The following is a 25,852-nucleotide window of genomic DNA, read 5'->3' on the forward strand; positions in this document are numbered from 1 at the left end:
ACCAAACATTACGGTAACGTAATGCAAGGAAGGAGCGGTTGCTTAGCGAGATGCTAAGGGAACATTATAATATAAACTACTGCGCATGACTGAATCTATATATACAGTATTTCCTCAGTACCGAAACCGACCCAAAAACTGCCCGAGTGTCAGCTTTTATTTGCAGTACTGTCTGCATGATATTATCCTAAATTTGTCACATTAGTATTATGCAACCTTTGCGTTTTTTGTGTCGACAATACAGCACGGCACTGAAAAGCATAGCGCAAGTGGTAAAATCCAGACATGGCGAGACATATATATAATAAATAATGCTCTTTGAATTTTTTGAAAATATTTTTTATTTGTCAAATAACTGGAAGCCAAAACTGCTCCTCGTTTGCCTCCATGACCTCTGTGTGTTGCGCTCCTTTAAAACTGACTGTACTTATTACTGTAGTGTACTCTTATGTAAACGCCCGCTCCGCAGCGCTCCCCGCACTCCGCTGGCACGCGCCACCGCGGGTGCCGCGTCGCGAGGAGCCGTCGGGCCGCACGCGCTTCGTCCGCGAGCCGTCAGTCAGCGGTGCACAGCGCAGTGACGCAATCCCGAGGGGCGGGGCCATTTGACATTGGGACCCCGCTGCGTCCACCGCCGCCGGTAAGTAGCGCACGGTCCGCACACAGAAATGGAACGCGCTGCAAACGCTGCACAGACGCGCACGTGCGCAGACCGCCTGCTGCGTCCAGCCACTGTTCCGAATGTTCACTTACACTCGTGAACTGCGCTTATTTTACGGTTGTCTTATAGCATAGTGGAGGTTTGGTTTAGGCCAAATATAAAACATTACTTAAATGCAGTAGATTTATAGCTTTTAACGCTAGAGATTAAAAAGAATCTCTCTCACACACACACACACACACACACACACACACACACACACACACACACTGAAACCACTTGTCCTGAGCGAGGTCGCGGCAAACCGAGCCTAACCCGGCAACACAGGGCGCAACGCCAGTCCATGACAGGGCACTACAAGCAGGACTCGAACCCCACGCCCCCTCTAAAAAGAATCACAAAACATTTAGTTAACCATGATAAGAATACAGTCAAATGTGTGCAGGATACGTTTATATTTATTCATTTGGCAAATGCTTTTTTCAAAGCGACTTCCAATGAACTCTGTGTAGTGTTACCAGCCCACACACCTTATTCACCATGGTGACTTAGACTGCTAGATACACTACTTACAAGGGGTCCATTCATCCATACATCAGTGGAACACACACACTCTCTCTCTCTGTCACTCACTCACTATGGGGGGAACTTGAACAGCATGTCTTTGGAGTGTGGGAGGAAACCCATGCAAACACAGGGAGAACATGCAAACTCCACACAGACTGAGCGGGGATCGAAGCCACGTTCCCACACACCACCCAGGCACTGTGAGACAGCAGCTTTGCTCGCTGTACCACTGTGCCGCCCACGTTCTGTCCAAAAGGACGTTAGGCGATTTGAACGTTGTGCGAACATCATATATAAAAGCCTATTATGGTATACTGTACCTATATTGTACTTGTACTGACTAAATAGCCAAGATTCTATACTGTATTTCAACTAACACAGTACTGTACTACTGTATATATGACTGCCGAGTGGGACATACCTTACTCACGAGCAATGAAATGCACTCCTTTTCCACATTTGTGCTGTTTAATCACCTTTAATTTTGTTTCCAAATCAATAATCCTCCTTTCCTCTTGTTGGCATCACTAAGACTGGTTTCAGTGTGTTTGGGGGCCATGATGCGCTTTATTTTGCAGGATGAAAGTTAACCGAGAGATGATGCGCTCCACAGAGCTCAAACTGGATAACTCATTCATTTTGCCGACCTCCTGGGCTAAGAGTCTGGGAGTGATGATGACCCAAGTCTGTATTTCTCTCAGTACGTCAAAGCCACAACCCAGACCTGCGGATACATCCTGCATAACATCCGCAGGATCCGTCCTTATTCACAACTGACTCTGCCCAACTACTTGTCCAGGCCATGGTGACTTCCCATCTGCTCTACGGCCGCTTCTGTCTGCTATGTCCCGTTAGCCAATCCAGATTTTTCAACTCTATTATAGCCTTATGGGCCCTGGACTTTTACATTTATTCATTTAGCTGATGCTTTTTTCTCAAAGCAATTTTGAACGAAACACTATGTACTGTTATCAGCCCACACGCCTTATTCACTGCAGTGACTTACGCTGCTAGATACACTACTTACAATGGGTCACTAATCCATACATCAGTGGAACACACTCTCTCTGTGTCACTCACACACTATGGGTGAACAGCATGTCTTTGGACTGTGGGAGGAAACCAGAGCACTCGGAGAAAAGAGAGAGAGAAAGACAAAGAGAGCATGCAAACTCCACACACACTGAGCGGGGATCGGACCCACGTCCTCTCGCACCACCCAGGTGCTGTGAGACAGCAGCTCTGCTCGCTGTGCCACCATGCCGCCCATCTTCATATTGTGTGGAAGGATGTTAAGTGACGCATACCTGTATCTTGTTTGTCAATTTCATCCAGGTTATTTCCTGTATCATCACCTCTACTTGCACATTTTTAAATTTCTTAGATGCTGTAATCAAGATTTTTGCCAAATATTCCAGTTGTGGTTGCATTACACTAGAATAAATTGTATTGCGTTGAATTGTATTGTAAAACTTTTAGCCGAGTCAACATCCGCAAAGCTGCTGGTCCGGACGGAATTTCAGGGCGAGTTTTAAAAACATGCAGTGAGCAACTGGCTACTGTCTTCACGGACATATTTAACACCTCCTTAAAAAGCTCAGCTGTACCCACTTGTTTCAAAAACACCACCATCATCCCCGTTCCCAAGAAAAAAATAGTGAGCTGCCTTAATGACTATAGCCCAGTGGCACTGACTCCCATTGCAATGAAATGCTTTGAGAGGCTGGTGCTGGGACACATTAAGGACACCATCCCAGACCCTCTGGACCCACCGCAGTTTGTCTACCTCCACAAGAGATCCACTGAAGATGCGATATCACACACACTCCACGCCATTCTGTCTCACCTGGACAGTTTGCAAGGCTATTGTTTGTAGACTATAGCTCAGCATTTAACACTGTCATCCTGACCAAGTTGATCCACAAACTACTAAGTCTGGGACTGAGTGCCACATTGTGGAACTGGATCCTGGATTTCCTCACCAACAGAGCCCAGCATGTGCAGATTGGCAGTAATACCTCCTTCCCACTGATCCTCAACACTGGCACTCCACAGGGAAGTGTCCTGAGCCCAGCGCTATACTTCCTGTTCACACATGACTGTGTGGCCAGTCACAGCTCCAACACCATCATAAAATTTGCTGACGATACCACCATTGTGGGTCTGATCACCAACAACGATGAGACGGCCTACAGAGAGGAGGTGAGGCTCCTGGCAGAGTGGTGCCAGGACAACAACCTGTCCCTTAAGGTCAGTAAAACTTAGGAGTTGGTGATTGACTTCAGGAAACAGGACACGGCTCATGCACCCATCTGCACAGGAGGGGACATTGTAGAGAGGGTCAACAGCTTCAAATTCCTCGGGGTCACCCTCACTGCCAAACTCACATGGACTGAGCACACAGCATCGACTATCAAAAAGTCCCATCGACGCCTCCGCTTCCTCAGGCGTCTGAAGAAAGCCAGGATGTCCACTACAGTCCTCACCACTTTCTAGAGGTGTGCTGTGGAGTCCATCCTCACAGGGTGTATTGCATCCTGGGGTGGCAGCTGCTCCATACAGGACAAGAAAGCCCTACAGAGGGTGATCAAAACGGCTCAGGAAATCATCGGCAGACAGCTACCAGCAGTCGAAGACACCTACACCACACGCTGCCTCAGAAAGATGATGCGCATCATGAGAGACCATAGTCACCCCACACGGGCACTCTTCTCTTCCCTGCCATCTGCAAAACGGCTTAAGTCTATTCGAACCCGCACTGCTAGGTACAGGAACAGCTTTTACCCCACTGCTGCAAGAGTATACAACGCTAACCAATGTGCCACCTTTAGTAACTAGAGTTGGTCTGCTCCTCCCAAGCACATTGGTAAATTACCCTGCCACTTTAAGCATTCTTATTCTCATTCTCTCGTTCTGAGTTCTCTGACTATCAACTGGCATTATTGTTACTACTGTTACCATTATTTATCCCTATTGCTGTTGCACTACTCACTGTCATTGTCACTGTTTTGTTTGTGCAGTATTTCTATTGTCTCTGTCCTTGCCCATAGTCTGTGTTGAAGCATTCAGGAAGAATTTCACGATACATGTACATGGTACGTGTATCTATGACAATAAACTTGAAACTTGAACTTGAAACTTGTATTACATGCCCACAGGTGTACCTCAGGGATGAGTACTGAGACCTCTCCTATTGTCGATATACAGCCACTTCAGGGAATTCTTGTTTTTCATATCGCCTTTAAGCAGATGTTACTTAAATGTACGTCTCCTTTTCTCCCTTCAGTTCTCAGGTCTCAGAATTGATATCAGAGGTCCTCTCGGACACCTCTTCTTGCATGATGTCATCGCAGGGTGACTGACCATCACTGAAAATTTAATCTCTGTAGATCTGATGTCCTGCCTCTGCACCACCTTTCCCCCCCCATATAGTCTGTAAGGAACCTCAGTGTGACACTGAATGTCTCTCAACTTTAATAATCATGTTTATTCACTGGTTCAGACCTGTTCTTTTTCTCTCTGCAACATCCACAAAATCTTCTCCTTCTTCACCGACAATACTTCCCATCTCCTTGTCCAGACCCTCATTTTCTTTAGTCTTGATTCATTTTGACTGGCTTCCGTATGTACTGTGTCTGCCATCCACAACATTCCACTCATACAAAACGTAACTGCTTGTTTAGTGTGTAACGTTCTACTTTACACACACATCCTACCACTCTACCACTTTGGTATCTCCACCAGCATCCTCTCACAGCCAGGTTCCGTTTAAGACCCTAACCCTAACATACAGTTCTCTTAATGGCTTGACTCCTCACTACCTTCAGTTTCGAACTTCTCCATACTATCCTTGATGAAATCTCTGCCTGCCTTCTCTCAATGTCTCTTTCCAAGTGCACAAGGAAGAATCACTCATTCTTTTTTCTCGCTCACAAATTGTCAGATGAGCTTCCAGCCAGCATCACGTGTCTTTCTAGACTTCTGAGTTTCCAAAAAAATTATCTCCTCATTCATAATCTTTGACTGCTTCAAACACCTAGTCTTGCTGCTTTCCCATCGTATTTAACTGTTGCTTCTTTGATGATATGTACCTGACCTCTAAGATTAATGATTCTCTGAATGATTCCCTTTCTCTCTTCTTCACGTAACTAGTCATTCTGATTGTTCCTCCTTCACTAGTTGAGCTTCTTCCTTCACGGAGGGTCACAGCAACTATCCGGGCCCATCAAATGAGCCATTTGGGAAATTACTGGAAGTCACTGCACACTGCCTGCTGGACTGGGTTTCCAGAAACCACTGGATTGCACTGATGCTACTTCTGTATTGTCTGATCTACATGTATCTCCCAGCTTTAGTACCACAAGCATGTTGCAACACACTAGCATGCTCAGGAGCTAATAAATAAACAAACAATCAAAGAATACTGTTGAAGGATTTGCACTACTATGTTAACCTTGTTACTATAGGACTGTACTTTACTCACTGGGACAGTGCTTAACGTGCCACTGTCTATGATTTTTGACCTTGGAGCTCCATCTTCTGTTAGAAGCCTGAAGAACATTCACTGCCATCCAAAGTCAAGAGTTTGCAGGCGGGACCATAGGGCTGAGTGATGTCACAGTCTGAAAGTGATAAAAATTCACATTTAAACCAGCGAAAGAGATATAATCACACTTTAAGCCTTCAAAGTGACACAAATACAGCACGAAGAGCCCAGTTTTGGGTCCCTGCACTGTTGCAAGGGGGATTATGTGATGTCACACTCGGAAAATAATTATCTTAAAAAAGAGAAGAGCAAGATTTCTAATTTTTATGGCCCAAAACAGTACAAACACAGCATTAATACAACACAAGGGGGGTTTTGTTTGTGCCATTTGTGGGCAGGGCTGGAAGTTACATACTGCACACCTGCCCTTAACATCACTGGCGACTGAGCAGTGAAACACTATGGCTAATGTAGTTGTCATAGCATCAAACACCGATATAATATTTCATATGGCTAAACTAAACAACTAAATATTGATACATAAAAGGAAAATAAGGCTATACATATAACACTAATGAAAAGACAACTCATAATAAACCATTATAACTTATTATAAACATAATTACTTTCAGCTGACCCTTAATGACGGGACTTCCTACAACCCCCATCCTGGACAGTAGAAAATGGTATCTCACCTATATTTGCACATACCTCTGTGCTTCGGAGGAGAGAGAGCTGCCGCATTGTTCACATTTTGCTTAGGGTTAGATGTGGGTATTGAATGTCCGTGCTCTGTGTCTCTTGGTGCTGATGATGGAAGTCTAGGAGAGCAGATGAGCAGATGGACCCAGCTATTGTCCGATCCTCTTCCAGGCAGGGAGCTGCAGTGGATGTGGAGCCCTTCTTCAGAGCTTCATCTCTCCTTATGTTGTAAGGCTCACTTCACAGTGTGTGAGGAAGAAACACAAAAGGGTACCAAGCAACACAATAACTAGTCCAGCTGACAAAAACACTGCTGATCTTCTCAGCTGTAAGATTTGAATGCGCATCCATCATTTTCCAGCCTTTAGACGTTGCATCTCAAGAACGTAGAGAGAGCAGTCAGTGCCATGAAGGAGACGGTTGTGTGTCCACGGGACCAAGAGCCACTAACAGAGTGACATGGCTGTAAAGGCGACAGTCATTGAGTTACAGGATAGGCTGGGTCACGGGCAAGGTTCAAACACACGGTCAACTTTATTTGCTTTGGAGGTGTCCTTCAGTTGTTTTAAACTTGTAAAATTAAGTTATTCCTTACTGAACACATTTTGCAACAGTGGTTATGAAAGAAATATACCTGTAATCATTAACTGAAGCAACACAATTGCATTTCATAGAGTTTTATGAAGTTTGTCACTTATAAACATTGTCCTCTTTGACCTCAAGCAAAGAATCCATTTATAGTAATCTGGTTATTGATGAAGCAACTTTCTTTGTTTGCTGTGAAATAGGGTCAGGAAGCCCAGCTGGAGTAATAATGTCTCCCTATGATAATTTGCTTTTCATTTATGTTCATGTTTAGAGAAATGTTTATTTACACTTAGACTGAGCCTGCAAAGGTTTTCCCATAATTCATATCCATTGTCTTGTGCATTGTAACTAACCTCAGAGGGTGGACTGGTCTCCTTTTCAGGAAAGAAATAATTGTAACTTAACTGATTGGCACCGCTCAGTGAAACTGAGATAGATGCAGTCAGAGCTGTTACTTTCCACAAGACACAGCAAAACAAAGGAATAGAGAAAGACACATGTAATGCAATAAAACAATTTGCAAGCATAAAAATTGCAATCACTGGCAAATAAAATTTGCAAAGGCTCATGGGAATCAGGCACTGCAGTGGCAGATAGCAGGGTGTTAAAATGACCTGTTCCAGTTTTTCAAGTTCTTCTTACTACCACACAAAACAGGTCATCAATCAACACAAAGCACCATTAATGGGAATTTTTGTGATCAGCGTGATCGGTGAATAAGAACATAGTAGCCCTCAATTGTGCCGCCGTGACACCAGCACTCTATGTTAACAGAAGCTGATGACCTCCAGTCATGGTGAACATGCTGTGCCCACGTGAACCGGAACATCAACTTATTAGCATTTAGTGATAATGTTATAAATACCTGTAAATTTACTTAAAAATCTTTTATAATCTAGAATGCCCAGGAGGGGTGCAGATACTGGCACTTGGACCCCTGAGGTTTTTTTTTTTTCTCCCTTGCCTTTCAGTTGGGAGTTTCATGTTCCTTTCCTCTGTGGCTAGTTGGTTTACTTATTGGTTTACTTACAGCTTAAATAATTGCACATAGTTACTGTAGTAATTTTAGTAATTTAATGTATATGTAATGTTTTATTTATATTATGCCTCTGACCCTTTGTTCAGCGTGCTGCATCAGTGTGTGAGAAGAGAACGCTCTAAAAGTGAATTGAATCGAACTGAATATAGTGAATGCTTGAGTGTCATCCCTGCTTGAATGACTGATCACAATCCACAACTCAGACTTCCCAAGACTGAGATCTTTCACCTCCCAGCAGGTCCATCCACCTCTCATGAACTCCATGTCAAACTGGACACCTCCTTCATTCCTTCTGTTTTACTGGCCAAGAGCCTGTGAGTGGCAATCGACTCAAGTCTCTGATTCTCCCAACACATCGGAGCCATAACCTGATCCCGTCTCTCAGTATTTCCTCTGTCCTCTATCTGTATCTCTTTGTCTGGTGGTGAAATGCACTTTTCTTTACTCTGAGTTGTGTGTTTCTTAGTAGAACATCACCAAATCCCATTAAAGTGGACACGGTTACTTACCCTACGTCTTGAAGAAAAGTGTCTGCTATATGAATAAATGTAAATTTAATGTTAAATGAATGAGTATTCTTTTTGGGGATCAGGACAGTGTAAAAGTTATAATTGAAACTAATGGTTGTTATATCTTTGACTTAGGAGAATTTGCTTCACAAACAGCTTTTTGATAAGGTTGGCAAAGATTGCCATTATTTACTGTAACTGAAACTTCTCTCCAAAGTGACTTGCAGTGATTTATCTGCTCAAGCACTGTTTTTTCCATGGAGTAAAGAGGGGTTGGGGGGTGGACCACAGTCCTGCTCTCCGGTGGGTCTGGGGTTCGAGTCCCGCTTGGGGTGGCTTGCGATGGACTGGCATCCTGTCCTGGGTGTGTCCTCTCCCCCTCCGGCCCTACGCCCTGTGCTACCGGGTAGGCTCCGGTTCCCCGTGACCCTGTATTGGACAAGCGGTTCTGAAAAAAAAATAGGGGTTAGTACCTTGATGATATACACTATAGTAAGAAGTAAGTTTTGAACCTAGGCTCTTGATCCCCAAAGACACTGACATAAAACCACTATGGTATCTCACACACTGTTAGAGTAGTGTGTTACAGAGCTGTATAAACTGCAGACTCTATACATACAAAAAAATCTACGCCATTCTAACCCACATTAAGATTTGCCATTTTATCCGGTATGAAGCTGAACACATGCGCTGGTGAAACTAGAACAATAATTTTGGGTTGTAAGTTCCACAAAAGATTTTCCATTACAGAATTTGTAGAATGTGTTCAATAATACTTCACATTCTACACATCATGGGGTTAATTTGTTCCATGAAATTATCTGGATAATTCCCTTTGTGATGGAGTCAAATTTCCATTATTATGCATAAAAAACACCAGTTCACAGCTGAAATAATAGTACCTAAAAAAAAAAAAAAAAGAAAAAAATATATTTTTATGCAGCACAATGGCAACACCAACATATTTGTAAAAAATCATCTCCACCGTGCCTTTTAATATGGAAATTAAAATTAATATTTCACAATTTTCATTCAACATTTACCTATATCCGCATGTCTACTGCATCGTTATGGTTGTCTGGAGTTTCCCCTATAAGCACAGGGTGGAAAATAAGGTACACTCTGTATGGAAATATTTATAATTCACATTATGAATCTTTATGATATAAACAAATGAAGTTTATGAGATAATAGTCTCTGTCTTTTACTCTGCAAAGTAGATACATGGACACACTGCTGTCAGAGATGCTGTGTAACTTTATTAACAAAGATTTGGCCCTAGATGACCTTTATCATGAGATTAGGGCTTGATTTACATTTACATTTACATTTATTCACTTTGCAGACGCTTTGTCCAAAGTGACTTACAATGAATACTATGTAGTATTAGTAGCCCACACACCTTATTCACCAAGGTGACTACATTGCTAGATACATTACTTACAAGGGGTTACTCATCCATGCATCAGTGGAACACACTCACTCTATGACACTCACACACACCAGTATAAAGCTACTCATATTTTTTCTTAAAGGATGGGTACACATTGTCATATGCTATTTTAGCTATTTTTCCTTGTATCGGCCCCTGTAATATGAGATGGGCGTACATCCCAGCAAAGCACAAATCACTGCAACAGATGTGTAGTGTCCTGCCAAGCTACCAGAGTTCGAGAAGAGATGTGGGAAGTTTATCATATCTTAAATTACAGGCAAAACATCAGTTTATAAAATATTAAAACTATAGGCAAGTACGTTGTAAGTTAAACTAAAACCATTATTATTTCAACTCACAAACTTACAAAAAAAAACAGTATATGTCCTCAGAATTCTGTACTTTTATTGTTCCATAACTTTTGATACATTCAAAACAATACCATTATCCATTGGTTGTGTTACTGGAAGTTCAAAAGAATTACTGAAGACATGATACATTTGTACAATAATACTGTACTGAATTTTAGTGTTACAAAAGCCACTGGAAACACATCACTGCAGTAAATTCACATACCGATATTACACAGCTAGGAAGAGCTAAAACTATTTTCTGATAATTCAGTTTAGTTCACAAGTTAAGATAATAATGTATGGAAAATATAGCAGCACTTATATCAAGTCAGAATTGTAACTGAAGAGAGGTAATTAATGAGAACAGGCTGCAATTGCATACACTAAATAATTATTCACTGTAATATTGAAAGTCTGGAAACTATAGAATCATTTTTGGTGGTTATTTGTTTAACTCTGTTATATGTGAACCTGTTTTGAATTACTTAAAAAATCTGCAACTATTTACAATTAACTTTTTTAAATCAGTAGTGTTTTTGATAGGCACTGTTTGGGCCATTTTTACAGATCACTCTTATTCAGAATAAATTGTTCAAGTGAAATTAAGTTAATAAAATTATTTGAATTCTTCTCTCTATTGTGTATTGGAAGCATTTCAAGAGTTTTTTCCAAGAGCAAATTAAGTTCCTCTGATTGTTGTCGAGACCTTAGGCTTTTTTTGGAGGATACGGTAGTAAAGAGTAAAGACACAGAGTTGATCATCCACGTGGGTTAAAACCCAAACGTGGTAGTCTGGTACCCAGTACACATATGATGCTTCACACTGTCACTAACACTCTAAGATGATACAATGCAACCAGTGAGAAAACAAGAAGCTCTTCTATACCAGTTTCTAGTCCTATACTCATCCTACTATAGCAGAGCACAAGAAACCCTGTGTCATCAGTTATGTCTACGTTTGTAATCATAACTGTATTATAAAGAAGACTGATTCACCAGTTACTAGACCACACTAATGCATTAATTAGGCAAGTCCCTTTAACACCCATACCTTTATTAAATATTAATAAGTATTAAATATTAGTAAGTTAGGGGGTGCGGTGGTGCAGTGGGTTGGACCGCAGTCCTGCTCTCCGGTGGGTCTGGGGTTCAAGTCCCGCTTGGGGTGCCTTGCGACGGACTGGCGTCCCGTCCTGGGTGTGTCCCCTCCCCCTCTGGCCTTACGCCCTGTGTTGCCGGGTAGGCTCCGGTTCCCCGTGACCCCGTATGGGACAAGCGGTTCTGAAAATGTGTGTGTGTGTATTAGTAAGTTAGGGGGTGCGGTGGTGCAGTGGGTTGGACCGCAGTCCTGCTCTCCGGTGGGTCTGGGGTTCAAGTCCCGCTTGGGGTGCCTTGCGACGGACTGGCGTCCCGTCCTGGGTGTGTCCCCTCCCCCTCTGGCCTTACGCCCTGTGTTACCGGGTAGGCTCCGGTTCCCCGTGACCCCGTATGGGACAAGCGGTTCTGAAAGTGTGTGTGTGTGTGTATTAGTAAGTTATGATACCTGGCAATAAAATTATTTTTAACACACATATCCGAGCATTGTTGCTCCTTTATTCATATTTAATATTAAATTTACTGTTAGAAACAAAGTAAATGCTACAGTCTATTTCTTTTACTATATTTCTCCCGAATTATGATCGTGTAGGTAAATTTCCTTAGGAACAGGTGGGCCTTACTTTTAACTTGCTGTTTAAATCCATCACATGTGCACATGTGGCATATCATGGAACAGTGCAAAGTGTTGGTATCTGACGGTACCTGGACTCTGCAGTTAGAGATGGGTTTTAATCGCGCTCAACCACTGAGGAATTCATATTCTCCCTGCGTGTGTAGATTTGTATAAATGAAATGGTGTGAAATGCCTAGGCTCTATGGGGTTAAAAGGAATAAAATTCAAGGTGTCTTCTCATCATGCACCGAATGAACCCGAATCTTAACTTCTACATATTTAATTGTCAGTAGTGTGCTGTTATTGGTTGTTTGCACTTGGTTCGGACTCCTCTTTGCTCCCTCCTTCACTCTTTGGTGACTGTGGCATAGTGTCAGGCAGCAGGACCTCCACCGTGAAGCTGATTTTCTTGGACTGGAGGACGCTATAGGTGTTGTCAAATCGCAGCACATCTACAAAGATCGAGGACACGATTTGTTTCAGACTTTTACAAAGTCTTCATAAGGCAGACTTAAGAAAATGTTTGTGGAATATTTTCCACTGCTCAAAAAGAAAGCTCTGTGACAATCAATAAACGTTCCTTTATGAGGGTTGAAATAAATACACACACTACCCCCTCCCTCCATTCCCACCCCTTTTACTCACAGACTCCCGGGTCAGCACAGGTTAAAGAGCCGTCTTCAGGCACCAGGTGAGCATTATACCGCTGACTAGGCAGCACCTCCAACATGTCACCTGCCCGCTGCCTTGTGCCCACCTTCGTCTTCATGAAGATCCCAAAACCAATGTCTGCCCCTTGACTTGCGAACTGCCACCTAGGAACGAGGACTGTAGGTAAGCTGGAGAAAAACGTGCCTACATCTGCTTAGGACTTGGGGATATTGCTGGAAGGAAAGACTACCCAGCAAGCCACTCACCGCAGTACGCAGCCTGGGGAAATGATCTCATATTCCAGCTGGTGGGAGGACCCACGGTTGATGACAACACTTTGGTCATACTGCACTTTGACAGATTCTTGCTTGTAGTACGACTTTGGGACGACTCCTCCATACTTTATCTAGGAGCCAGAAACACCAAACACTCAAGCACTTCTCCAGTGCTGAATATAAAAGCTCCAGGTCAGGTCTGGAATATTTGAGTACGGCTTCCAGGCACTAGTTTAGGACCACCTTTCCGCCTAGTACTATAAACCACACCGATAAGGAACCTGATAACATCAATCACGATTACTATCCTTACCAATGATTTAACGTTTAAAAATTATTTGAAATTAATTTCCTGTGTCTGTGATGATTATAAAAGTGTTATACCATATAATCTGCTGGCTCTCAAGTTTCTTGCTATTGTAAGCAGTCAAAATTGAGCAAATTCTCACTATGAGACGCAATGTTTTTCTCATCATCTCTCTGTATATTCAATAAGGTAAGGTGAAAACTCTTGTGTGTTTAATGCGACCGTGGTCCTGAGTCCACGGTGCAGACCAAAAGGATTTATGAACAGTGCATAGCTTCACAACATTTTTTGATTGTGAAATCTCAGAATAAGGTTTTCATGAGTAATGTCTATGTTGAAGAGTTACAAAATTATGTCAAGTGACCGATGATTAGAAGAAATATATTTCTCTTGAACAGTAACACATGCTCTAAGTTTGCATGTTGTTAAAAAAAACTATGAAAAAAGAGGCATCTGAATTAGCAAAGTATCAGCAATATCAAGTTTTGAGAAGAAAACCCGGATGGTTGACTTCCCCAGTATCTACCTTGGACCTGCAGCTAGGGTCTCCATCTGGATCAGTGAGGATGCCCCCATAAGTCACTGGCAGCTGCTCGGGTTCAATGTACTTCCGCAAAACCTCCTGCCAGTTACCTGCAGGCAGGTGGAGAGACAGTGAACATACACATGACATGTATGACTACAGTGTTTGGTTTCCCTTTGGCCTCTAAAACCAACATGATCACAGGTGTCAATGAATTCAATGAACCCCCGCTTACCCCCCAAGATGTTGATCTTGCGACGGGTGTCTTCACACAGGAAATGCTTGACAAGGTTGTAGGCAACAGGGAAGAGCTTAGGGGCTGCCATGAAGTAACAGAGAGCTCCGAGGTCACGCACATCACAAGGAAACTTTTCATCTAAGTACTAGAACTAAATATCATGGTTTGTCAAAGTGTTTGTTAGTGTACAACCTCAGGAAAAAAAATGCTAAAATTAAATCTGTCAACTTATGTACTTTCTTTATCTGAAATTTCAGCATAACAGCTCTTGGCTTTTAATATCCAATTTTCCATTGAATGAAAAATTTAGTTTAACAACCTTTATCCAAAGTGTTTGGAAAAAAAATCGACAGTCGCATGTCACATGAGTGAAGTAAAAGTGCAGTAATGTACTATAGTTGGTGCTAGTGTACCATCAGCTGTTTTCTGTTGGTTTTTTGTTTTGTGTTCACTTTTTTCACGTATTTGTTCAGCGGCAGTGCAAGAATGACTGCCAAGCTTCCTCCCTCCTCCACTCAACAGAACTCACTGTCAGCTGTTCTTCTCTTCACTCACTGAATCCAGTAACAGTTGACTATAGTAAATTGCCTTGTTTATTTGAAATTGTTGCCTTCACTTTAACATTAATTTTATTACTGAAAGTTGGAAAACTGGACTGGGATTTTTTGGAAGGCCTGGGAATGCATTATTATTTTTCCCATGTAAAATAATGGTAAATAGTCTTGCCGTATCCAGATGTTTAAAAGAAAAGGATTAATTGTGCAAATTGAGGGATTGCTGTAATTAATGTCACCCAATGGTAAAAAAACCCCTCACCTTTAATGAGGAATAGCCTCTTGAGTCCTTCAGGATAATTCTCTTCAAACATGGTAAGCACCTGCACCAGCATAGACGAAAAAGTGTACATATTTATCATAACGAGCACCGGTTCTTGCAAAGGACAGAAAGTAGCCAAAGAGGAATCTGCAAAGGCTGGGCATCAGTAAAAGGACATGAGCAAGTTGAAGAAAGTGATATGATGAGTTTGTGCTCCTCTCTTACCTCGAGTCCATACTTATGAGTTTGACAGCTCTTGAATCATGCATTGCTCTCATGCAGTACAAATAGATGTGTTGAGCTTTAAAAAGGTATGTTTATGTCCTTTAATTGCATTGTACTGGATTTCATGATGACCATATTTGGCCTCAGAACAGCACATTTTCTATCAAAGGGCGAAGGGGGTGTATGATGTCACAGGACTGGTACCTCTCCATAGGCTTCAATTGCAGGTTTCCACAGGTGTTTCAGGCCCAGGCCCTCACAGTCGTAAATCAAAGTGATGGACTCTATGTTCTTCCCCAGCTGGGAGACAGTTAGGTGGGTCATTAATTATGGTTAAGGTCTGAGACTGTTTGTTGGAAGATATTCAAAAATGGTGAGGACTAAATTGAATGCTGGAGGCAACTCAGTTCTGGGACTCTTCAGGAAATGTTTCTCAGAACAAACCTTCTTGGATTGCTTCTCACACTCCTTCCGGAGAAGCTCTGTATCTCGGATCTTGTACCTCAGGAAGTCTTGCTTGGTACAAGAGAAGAGGAGGCCCTTTGGGTCCAGAGGGCCAATCACATCGTACCAAATAGGACTCCCCTCTCGATCGTAACCGCACATACCCCCCGACAGGTACTTTTCAATAACCTGGAATTACAGCATGCACTTTGTACGAAGCCGCCATGTGCCTCTGCAGTAATAACAGTCAAATGACATGACAATTAATTTTTTGTTTCAACTGTATATCAATATTTGAGGGACACGAAACTTTTTGCGTCTATACCTCTGGTGGCTGCCAGTCAATTATAGTGTCCACTTTCATGTGTTTCCGGAACTCTGCATGCTGAATAAGAGATTACAGTTACATTTACATTTACATTCATTTATTTAGCAGACGCTTTTCCCCAAAGCGAGTTATGATGGAAACTATGTAGTGTTACCAGCCATACATCGGTGGAACACACACACGCTCTCTATCACTCACACACTATGGGGGAACCTGAACAGCATGTCTTTGGACTATTATGTACAGAAGATGACATCATTTACTTCCAAAAACCACTTCTGAGAGTCACAATGGTCCGGAGCCTATCCTGTAAACACCGAGCGCAAAGCTTTAGGGGGTACACCCTGGGTAAGACACCAATCCATTGCAGGGTAGCCAAACACTTACACACTATGGACAATTTCGAGTGTCCAATTCATCGTAACTGAATATCTTTAGAATATGAGAGGAAACCCAAGGACTCAGATGAATCCCAGTCAGACTAAAAATATTTTGGGCTTATATCTGTGTTTAGAGGATTTAAAAAAAGCCAAATAGAAAATTTTACCTTTCGGAGCATTGCTTCTGCTTTTGGCACGCTGAAGCTTCTGGCTGAAAATTAAAGGAAAATACAATGAACGTTACCATTAGTTTTACTCATTTTGGTCTTACCTTCTGACATGAAACACACATCTTCCCATAGGAAGAACATTTTATGAAGGGAACCATAAAAGAAATGAATGAAAGGAATACACAAACACAATGTAAAAGGCATTGCTGCAAGCAGCCTTAGCTGAAGACATGAACCCACACATTATCCCCAGTAACCTGTGCGGACAATGAACCAAGATAAAAAATAAGTATGAGAGCCAGTCATTGTACTGAAAATCTTTTCTCAGCCACATTCTTGACTGGGCTGCTCAGATTATTTTCCGTATTATAATTGTGTAAAATCAAACAAAATTTAAAAAAAGTCCACACAACACTATGGGTGTGTAAAGATAAATAGTTGCCTTTCCCTGGTGAAACCGAAGGATTCTAGCGATGTTTCATGTTGTCCCCCACATTTGCGTAGGTCTCCATTGGATACTCTGGTTTCCTCCCACAGGCCAACAATGAGTTTGAGGTGAACTGGTGAATTTAAATTGTCATAGTGTGTGACTGTGTGTGTGTGTGTGAGACTGCTCTGCTATGGACTGATATCCTGGCTGGGTTGAACCCTGCATGGCATTGTGCCCTGTGCTTCTGGGATAGGCTCCAGACCACGGTAACCCTGCCTAAGAGGTTACTGAAAATGAGTGAGAGAGTGAGAAAAAGCAAAACTCATTGTGAGTTCTGCTTTAGTAAGGATTATTTCAGCCATCACTGCAGGTAGCAGAGCTGTGGTGGTGTGCAAAGACTGAAATAGTCGAATACTATGTGTTCACCTCATTTACACACTACTACTAAACACGCTCCCTGGGGGGGTGAAGTCACAAACTACAAACTCTGTGTAATTGAGATTAGTGGAAATGTCACCACTGGTGGTTTTCAACTATACACCACTTGACATGTCATGGAATAAAATTCACATCTCACACACACACACACACACACACACACACACACACACACACACACACACACACACACACACACACACACACACTTTCTGAACCGCTTGTCCCATACGGGGTCACGGGGAACCGGAGCCTAACCCGGTAACACAGGGCGTAAGGCCGGAGGGGGAGGGGACACACCAAGGACGGGACGCCAGTCTGCCGCAAGGCACCCCAAGTGGGACTCAAACTCCAGACCCACCAGAGAGCAGGACCCGGTCCAACCCACTGCACCACTGCGCCACCACGCCCCCAAATTCACATCAATTTATTTTTATTGAGTGCTCTTCTCACACAGTGACAGAGCACTGAACAAAGGATCAGAGGCATAATACAAATAATACAAATAAAATGTTGTATTTTATTTGTTGTAATGTTACTAAAATACATTAAATTAAATTACTACAACCATGGTGATAAAGCACATGAAAATGTACTTGTCATTAGAAATGCGGACTTTTTCAAGGTCGTTTGATTATGATGGATCAACTTCTGCAGGAACTAGTTGTGGCTGTGACTCAGAACCAAAGCCTCCAAAAACCACACAACTGCCCATAAACCAGATAAATCCACTAATGTAACTAAATGAATTAATAACTCTTTCAGCACACAGGCCACACTAGAAGACCGGTAACTTCAGTCAATCAATCACACATCTCATACATGGCACTTGATGGGCAAATTTGTCAACACACAGGCTGCATTAAAATGTTTTGAGCCTTATAACTCAGTTAAATAGAACACACACACTGAAACTGCTCGTCCCAAGCAGGGTTGCAGCGAGCCGGAGCCTTAACCGAGCACCACAGGGTATAAGGCTGGGGGGGGGGACGACACCCAGGGAAGGATGCCAGTCTGTGACAACGCACCCCCAGTGGGACTCAAACCCCAGACCCACCAGAGTGCAGGACCCAGCCAAACCCACTGCACCCCTGCACCACTGGACCCTCCTATGTGTTAAATAGAAGTGAGGCTTTAAATAAAATAAAAAGAAAAAAGGGGTGCAGACCTACATCAGACTCCACTGGTCAAACACTTGATCTTTCCATCCAAAATTACCTTTGACATTCTTATCTAGAAGACAAGTCAATGACCTCAGGATGTCATATATCCAAGCGTACAAAGTCCGATGCTTTACCACTGGTGCGGCTGGACTGATTTTATTCAAGTATAGCTTGAGAAATATTTTCCTCTTAGATTTCTCAGTTTTCGGAGCATTAAAATTTCAAAACGGACATGACAGCACAGCAGATAAATTCGGTGCTTCACATCTCCTAAGCTGCTTGGTAGAGTTGGATTCCAATCCAACTCAGGGTGTCTGGAGCTCACATGTTTCTCTTTGTACTTTCACCCCCAGACATGCATGCAACAAGACACTGGTAATCCACTTTCATTCCTCCTTTGCCTAGAAAACCACACAAATGATTACCAAGAGGTTGATTTGACTGGCTGGCACTTCTATGTTTGCTTAACTTAGAACTGGAGGCTTTCTAAGACATACCAATCTAGGCTCAGGAAAAGACAGTTCATCACCCATAACAACACCTGGAACAATACCTCTGATAAGACTTCCCTGGATGAGATAAGGGTGTATAAACTAATATGTCTTTATTATGCTAAATCTATGTAGATAAACATGAAGCACAACAATGATAAAGCATTTTCATGGTTAAAACTACTGAGCTTTAGTCTCTTCCAAGATACAGACCTTTCTTTACTTTGATTTGATTTTTGATGATTTGATATTGACTAGTCTGAGGATGGTTGGGACCTCTAAAGCTCCATTCCTTCATCAGGCCAAGAGAAGCCACCCATCCGTCTCTGTACATCATTAAACTGGTTCCTGCTTTTTGTGGTTGCTATTATTGAGCGGTCAGGGGGTGCGGTGGTGTGGTGGCGCAGTGGGTTGGACCACAGTCCTGCTCTCCAGTGGGTCTGGGGTTCGAGTCCTGCTTGGGGTGCACTGTGGCGGACTGGCGTCCCGTCCTGGGTGTGTCCCCTCCCCCTCCGGCCTTACGCCCTGTGTTACCGGGTTAGGCTCCGGTTCCCTGTGACCCCCATATGGAATAAGCGGTTCTGAAACTGTGTGTGTGTGTAATATTAGCTCCTTAGCGTTAGAGCGTATTATTTTCAAAAAAGCAGCTTGATTCATACTCTTGTTCACCTCCATCTCCTCAAACTCATTTTTTTAAACCTGCAGTTGTGATCAAAGATTTTTTTATTTTTTTTTTGCCATAAAATGCATAAATGTGATTCTTAGGTGGCTTTCCTGTATTTGTGAACCAGACACTGCGCAGCAGCTCTGACAGCTGTTTCAGATTTTAGACTATACAAAAGAAACCACTGAAATGAAATTCAGACTGAAAGAAGAGTGCAAAAGGTAAACTCATGTATATAAACCATCTGTCTCTGGGTGAGCAGCACTACGGAGAAAAAGCAGGTGAGCCTACAGTTCTCAGAAGCTCCACATAAATGTTTGTGCTATTGATTATCAGATATTCTCAGAAATCTCTTACTGGGTTAGTTGAGAAATTAGTTTCCACCAGGTCAATGATGTAGCTTCACATACATGAGAATAAGATTTTTCATAAATGGTTTTCTTACAGACAGTTTTCAAGAAGACATTTTAAAAATAAATTAGGACTGTGTTCAGGTCTAGGAAAAGTACCAAATTAGCCTGACAACCAAGAGGTATGGAAACAGTAAGTATGTACTATCCAATCCAGTCCAGTCCAGTCCATTCCACACACCATCTGAACCACTTGTCCCATACGGGGTCGGGGAAGCTGGAGCCTAACCCAGCAACCCAGGGCGTAAGGCTGGAGGGGGAGGGGACACACCCAGGACGGGACACCCTTCCGTCGCAAGGCACCTCCAGCAGGACTCAAACCCCAGACCCACAGGAGAGCAGGACCTGGTTCAACCCACTGCGCCACCGCCCCCCAGTCCAGTCCAGTCCAGTTCAGTTCAGCTCAGTTCAGTTCAATTTTAGTAACTGCTTGTTCTGAGCAGGGTCAGAGTGATCCAGAGTCTATTACAGAAGCATTGACCATAAGGCAAAGAAGGAGATGTGTAATAGCACTGTAAAAATGAAAAGTGAAGTGAAAACTACCATAAAGTGCAACTATCACATATTCTGTGGAAGTGGGGATCATTAGATTGTGTTAAGAAGACTGGCTGGGGAATAAATTTTAGGAAAGACTATCTTCTGTGCAATGCATTAGGAATGCGCATCTTCAAGACCTGAAGTTGAAAGTCCATAGTTAGACAACAATTTGAACTTATTTAACATCCAACCTGGGTTGCAAACATTAATTTCAAAGCACATACCGCAACATTTCATTTAACATCAGCTTTTATGTAGTCTCACCTCTGAGCCAGCGAAGAAGGAAATGGTCATGCTGAGCGGGAAGAGAGGGTAAAATATCCTGAACTGTCTCTCGAAACTAGCAACGAAAAAAAAAACATTCAAAAGAAAGGAAAACTGAATGAAAACAAAATGTTTTTGAGGCAGATTTAGACATTTACATTTACATTTATTCATTTAGTAAATGCTTTTCTCCAGAGTGATGTACATCTCAGTAAAAATACAATTTGTACATTACATTAGGAGAAACCTGAAGCACCAAGAAATTATTTAATGAGAAATAACAACAACAAAAATAATAATACACACACACATTTTCGGAACCGCTTGTCCCATACGGGGTCGCGGGGAACCGGAGCCTAACCCGGTAACACAGGGCGTAAGGCCGGAGGGGGAGAGGACACACCCAGGGAAGGACGCCAGTCCGCCACAAGGCACCCCAAGCGGGACTCGAACCCCAGACCCACTGGAGAGCAGAACCCGCGCCAACCCACTGTGCCACCGCACCCCCCTTATAATCATAATAATAATAAGAATAATAATAAGAATAAGAATAATAATAATTTACATTGACATGACATAGTGACCCCACCTAACATGCCCTTGAAGTACATACAATAGACTTCCAGTTCTTTAGTTTTTACACAGATGCTTTCACTATTGTGGGCTGGATCTATTCCTGGGGAACCAGGTGTATAACAACTTGCCAAATTTTGGAGGGCCAAAAAATATTACCTATAACACCCAGAGGAGTTACACAAGTTAAACCTGTGGGACTTTTGGGGGGGGGGCACTGTTCTGCCCCCCCATGTCAGCAACACAACCCTTCTGCTCAACATACAGAAACACACATGAACTGTACAAACACACAGTAATGCCCAGCTTTTTTAAAACTGCCTTTCTAACCCTATAAGGCAAACATTTAAAAATGTTTACTTTAGGTGGATTTTGAACTTCGAACGAAAATCTCACAGCACAAGGGAACGTGAACAGTGTCTGAATACAATTTTATTTCTGGTTTATAAACTGTACAGAATACTTTGGATGCTCTTACATAAAGATATATAAACACCATGATGAGAATAACTTTTGACAAGATATGTACATAATTATACGTATATATAAGTATTTACTAGGATCTTTTTTGTTGAAATAAATAACTCATTTAAAAAAAAGGTCATTTAAAGTTACGACTCACACCTGCTGCACTGTCAGTAATAGAAACAGAGTTTGAAAGTGTTTCAACAAAAGATACCAAAATAGAATTTTGATACAATTTTTTAATTCGTCAGACTAAGATGCACCCAAGACCATAGTAGGATTGTAACATATTCTATAATAATATAGTTTCAGTAAATCCCAGTAAAACATGCTGAACACGCAAGGACGCGCAGGAGTTGGACGGGGAATTCACCTGCTGCAGCGCTTCTACCTGCTTCGGGCTCAGGTCTCCCACACGACCGCTCATGGCTCCCTCGGGCGCGCAAACCTGTGTCTCTCAGCGAGGCTGTTCCCTGAGCGCCCTTTATAACGAGGGTGGCGCTGTTTCCCCACATTGAGTACCACTGCGAGGCTGTTCCCTGAGCGCCCTTTATAACGAGGGTGGCGCTGTTTCCCCACATTGAGTATCACTGCGAGGCTGTTCCCTGAGCGCCCATTATAACGAGGGTGGCGCTGTTTCCCCACATTGAGTACCACTGCGAGGCTGTTCCCTGAGCGCCCTTTATAACGAGGGTGGCGCTGTTTCCCCACATTGAGTATCACTGCGAGGCTGTTCCCTGAGCGCCCATTATAACGAGGGTGGCGCTGTTTCCCCACATTGAGTACCACTGCGAGGCTGTTCCCTGAGCGCCCTTTATAACGAGGGTGGCGCTGTTTCCCCACATTGAGTATCACTGCGAGGCTGTTCCCTGAGCGCCCATTATAACGAGGGTGGCGCTGTTTCCCCACATTGAGTACCACTGCGAGGCTGTTCCCTGAGCGCCCATTATAACGAGGGTGGCGCTGTTTCCCCACATTGAGTACCACTGCGAGGCTGTTCCCTGAGCGCCCTTTATAACGAGGGTGGCGCTGTTTCCCCACATTGAGTATCACTGCGAGGCTGTTCCCTGAGCGCCCATTATAACGAGGGTGGCGCTGTTTCCCCACATTGAGTACCACTGCGAGGCTGTTCCCTGAGCGCCCTTTATAACGAGGGTGGCGCTGTTTCCCCACATTGAGTATCACTGCGAGGCTGTTCCCTGAGCGCCCATTATAACGAGGGTGGCGCTGTTTCCCCACATTGAGTACCACTGCGAGGCTGTTCCCTGAGCGCCCTTTAAAACGAGGGTGGCGCTGTTTCCCCGCATTGAGTACCACTGCGAGGCTGTTCCCTGAGCGCCCATTATAACGAGGGTGGCGCTGTTTCCCCACATTGAGTACCACTGCGAGGCTGTTCCCTGAGCGCCCTTTAAAACGAGGGTGGCGCTGTTTCCCCGCATTGAGTACCACTGCGAGGCTGTTCCCTGAGCGCCCATTATAACGAGGGTGGCGCTGTTTCCCCACATTGAGTACCACTGCGAGGCTGTTCCCTGAGCGCCCATTATAACGAGGGTGGCGCTGTTTCCCCACATTGTGTACCACTGCGAGGCTGTTCCCTTAGCGCCCTTTATAACGAGGGTGGCGCTGTTTCCCCGCATTGAGTACCACTGCGAGGCTGTTCCCTGAGCGCCCATTATAACGAGGGTGGCGCTGTTTCCCCACATTGTGTACCACTGCGAGGCTGTTCCCTTAGCGCCCTTTATAACGAGGGTGGCGCTGTTTCCCCACATTGTGTACCACTGCGAGGCTGTTCCCTGAGCGCCCATTATAACGAGGGTGGCGCTGTTTCCCCACATTGAGTATCACTGCGAGGCTGTTCCCTGAGCGCCCTTTATAACGAGGGTGGCGCTGTTTCCCCACATTGAGTATCACTGCGAGGCTGTTCCCTGAGCGCCCTTTATAACGAGGGTGGCGCTGTTTCCCCACATTGAGTATCACTGCGAGGCTGTTCCCTGAGCGCCCTTTATAACGAGGGTGGCGCTGTTTCCCCGCATTGAGTACCACTGCGAGGCTGTTCCCTGAGCGCCCTTTAAAACGAGGGTGGCGCTGTTTCCCCACATTGTGTACCACTGCGAGGCTGTTCCCTGAGCGCCCATTATAACGAGTGTGGCGCTGTTTCCCCACATTGAGTATCACTGCGAGGCTGTTCCCTGAGCGCCCTTTATAACGAGGGTGGCGCTGTTTCCCCACATTGAGTATCACTGCGAGGCTGTTCCCTGAGCGCCCTTTATAACGAGGGTGGCGCTGTTTCCCCACATTGAGTATCACTGCGAGGCTGTTCCCTGAGCGCCCTTTATAACGAGGGTGGCGCTGTTTCCCCGCATTGAGTACCACTGCGAGGCTGTTCCCTGAGCGCCCTTTAAAACGAGGGTGGCGCTGTTTCCCCACATTGAGTACCACTGCGAGGCTGTTCCCTGAGCGCCCATTATAACGAGGGTGGCGCTGTTTCCCCACATTGAGTACCACTGCGAGGCTGTTCCCTGAGCGCCCATTATAACGAGGGTGGCGCTGTTTCCCCACATTGAGTACCACTGCGAGGCTGTTTCCTCAGCGCCCTTTATAACGAGGGTGGCGCTGTTTCCCCGCATTGAGTACCACTGCGAGGCTGTTCCCTGAGCGCCCTTTATAACGAGGGTGGCGCTGTTTCCCCACATTGAGTACCACTGCGAGGCTGTTCCCTGAGCGCCCTTTATAACGAGGGTGGCGCTGTTTCCCCACATTGAGTACCACTGCGAGGCTGTTCCCTGAGCGCCCATTATAACGAGGGTGGCGCTGTTTCCCCACATTGAGTACCACTGCGAGGCTGTTCCCTGAGCGCCCATTATAACGAGGGTGGCGCTGTTTCCCCACATTGTGTACCACTGCGAGGCTGTTCCCTGAGCGCCCATTATAACGAGGGTGGCGCTGTTTCCCCACATTGAGTATCACTGCGAGGCTGTTCCCTGAGCGCCCTTTATAACGAGGGTGGCGCTGTTTCCCCACATTGAGTATCACTGCGAGGCTGTTCCCTGAGCGCCCTTTATAACGAGGGTGGCGCTGTTTCCCCACATTGAGTATCACTGCGAGGCTGTTCCCTGAGCGCCCTTTATAACGAGGGTGGCGCTGTTTCCCCGCATTGAGTACCACTGCGAGGCTGTTCCCTGAGCGCCCATTATAACGAGGGTGGCGCTGTTTCCCCACATTGTGTACCACTGCGAGGCTGTTCCCTGAGCGCCCATTATAACGAGGGTGGCGCTGTTTCCCCACATTGAGTATCACTGCGAGGCTGTTCCCTGAGCGCCCTTTATAACGAGGGTGGCGCTGTTTCCCCACATTGAGTATCACTGCGAGGCTGTTCCCTGAGCGCCCATTATAACGAGGGTGGCGCTGTTTCCCCACATTGAGTATCACTGCGAGGCTGTTCCCTGAGCGCCCTTTATAACGAGGGTGGCGCTGTTTCCCCGCATTGAGTACCACTGCGAGGCTGTTCCCTGAGCGCCCATTATAACGAGGGTGGCGCTGTTTCCCCACATTGAGTACCACTGCGAGGCTGTTCCCTGAGCGCCCTTTAAAACGAGGGTGGCGCTGTTTCCCCACATTGTGTACCACTGCGAGGCTGTTCCCTGAGCGCCCATTATAACGAGGGTGGCGCTGTTTCCCCACATTGAGTATCACTGCGAGGCTGTTCCCTGAGCGCCCTTTATAACGAGGGTGGCGCTGTTTCCCCACATTGAGTATCACTGCGAGGCTGTTCCCTGAGCGCCCATTATAACGAGGGTGGCGCTGTTTCCCCACATTGAGTATCACTGCGAGGCTGTTCCCTGAGCGCCCTTTATAACGAGGGTGGCGCTGTTTCCCCGCATTGAGTACCACTGCGAGGCTGTTCCCTGAGCGCCCATTATAACGAGGGTGGCGCTGTTTCCCCACATTGAGTACCACTGCGAGGCTGTTTCCTCAGCGCCCTTTATAACGAGGGTGGCGCTGTTTCCCC

General features: G+C 44.5%; 1 protein-coding gene across 1 annotated transcript; it reads right to left on the reverse strand.

The window, feature by feature from the left end:
- Nucleotides 1-11,849: 11,849 nt before the first annotated feature.
- On the reverse strand, nt 11,850-22,288 carry LOC114909775 (SEC14-like protein 2). Its single transcript, XM_029249577.1, has 12 exons — nt 22,217-22,288; nt 20,806-20,881; nt 16,406-16,449; nt 15,856-15,915; nt 15,531-15,719; nt 15,291-15,386; nt 14,862-14,922; nt 14,043-14,126; nt 13,811-13,917; nt 12,969-13,108; nt 12,697-12,866; nt 11,850-12,503 (listed from the first exon to the last, which is right to left on the reverse strand). The coding sequence occupies exons 1-12, from the start codon at nt 22,268-22,270 to the stop codon at nt 12,352-12,354; spliced, it is 1,233 nt and encodes a 410-aa protein (XP_029105410.1). The 5' UTR covers nt 22,271-22,288; the 3' UTR covers nt 11,850-12,351.
- Nucleotides 22,289-25,852: the final 3,564 nt, after the last annotated feature.

This window comes from Scleropages formosus, unplaced genomic scaffold, assembly GCF_900964775.1.
Source record: "Scleropages formosus unplaced genomic scaffold, fSclFor1.1, whole genome shotgun sequence".
Classification (NCBI taxonomy): Eukaryota; Metazoa; Chordata; class Actinopteri; order Osteoglossiformes; family Osteoglossidae; genus Scleropages; species Scleropages formosus.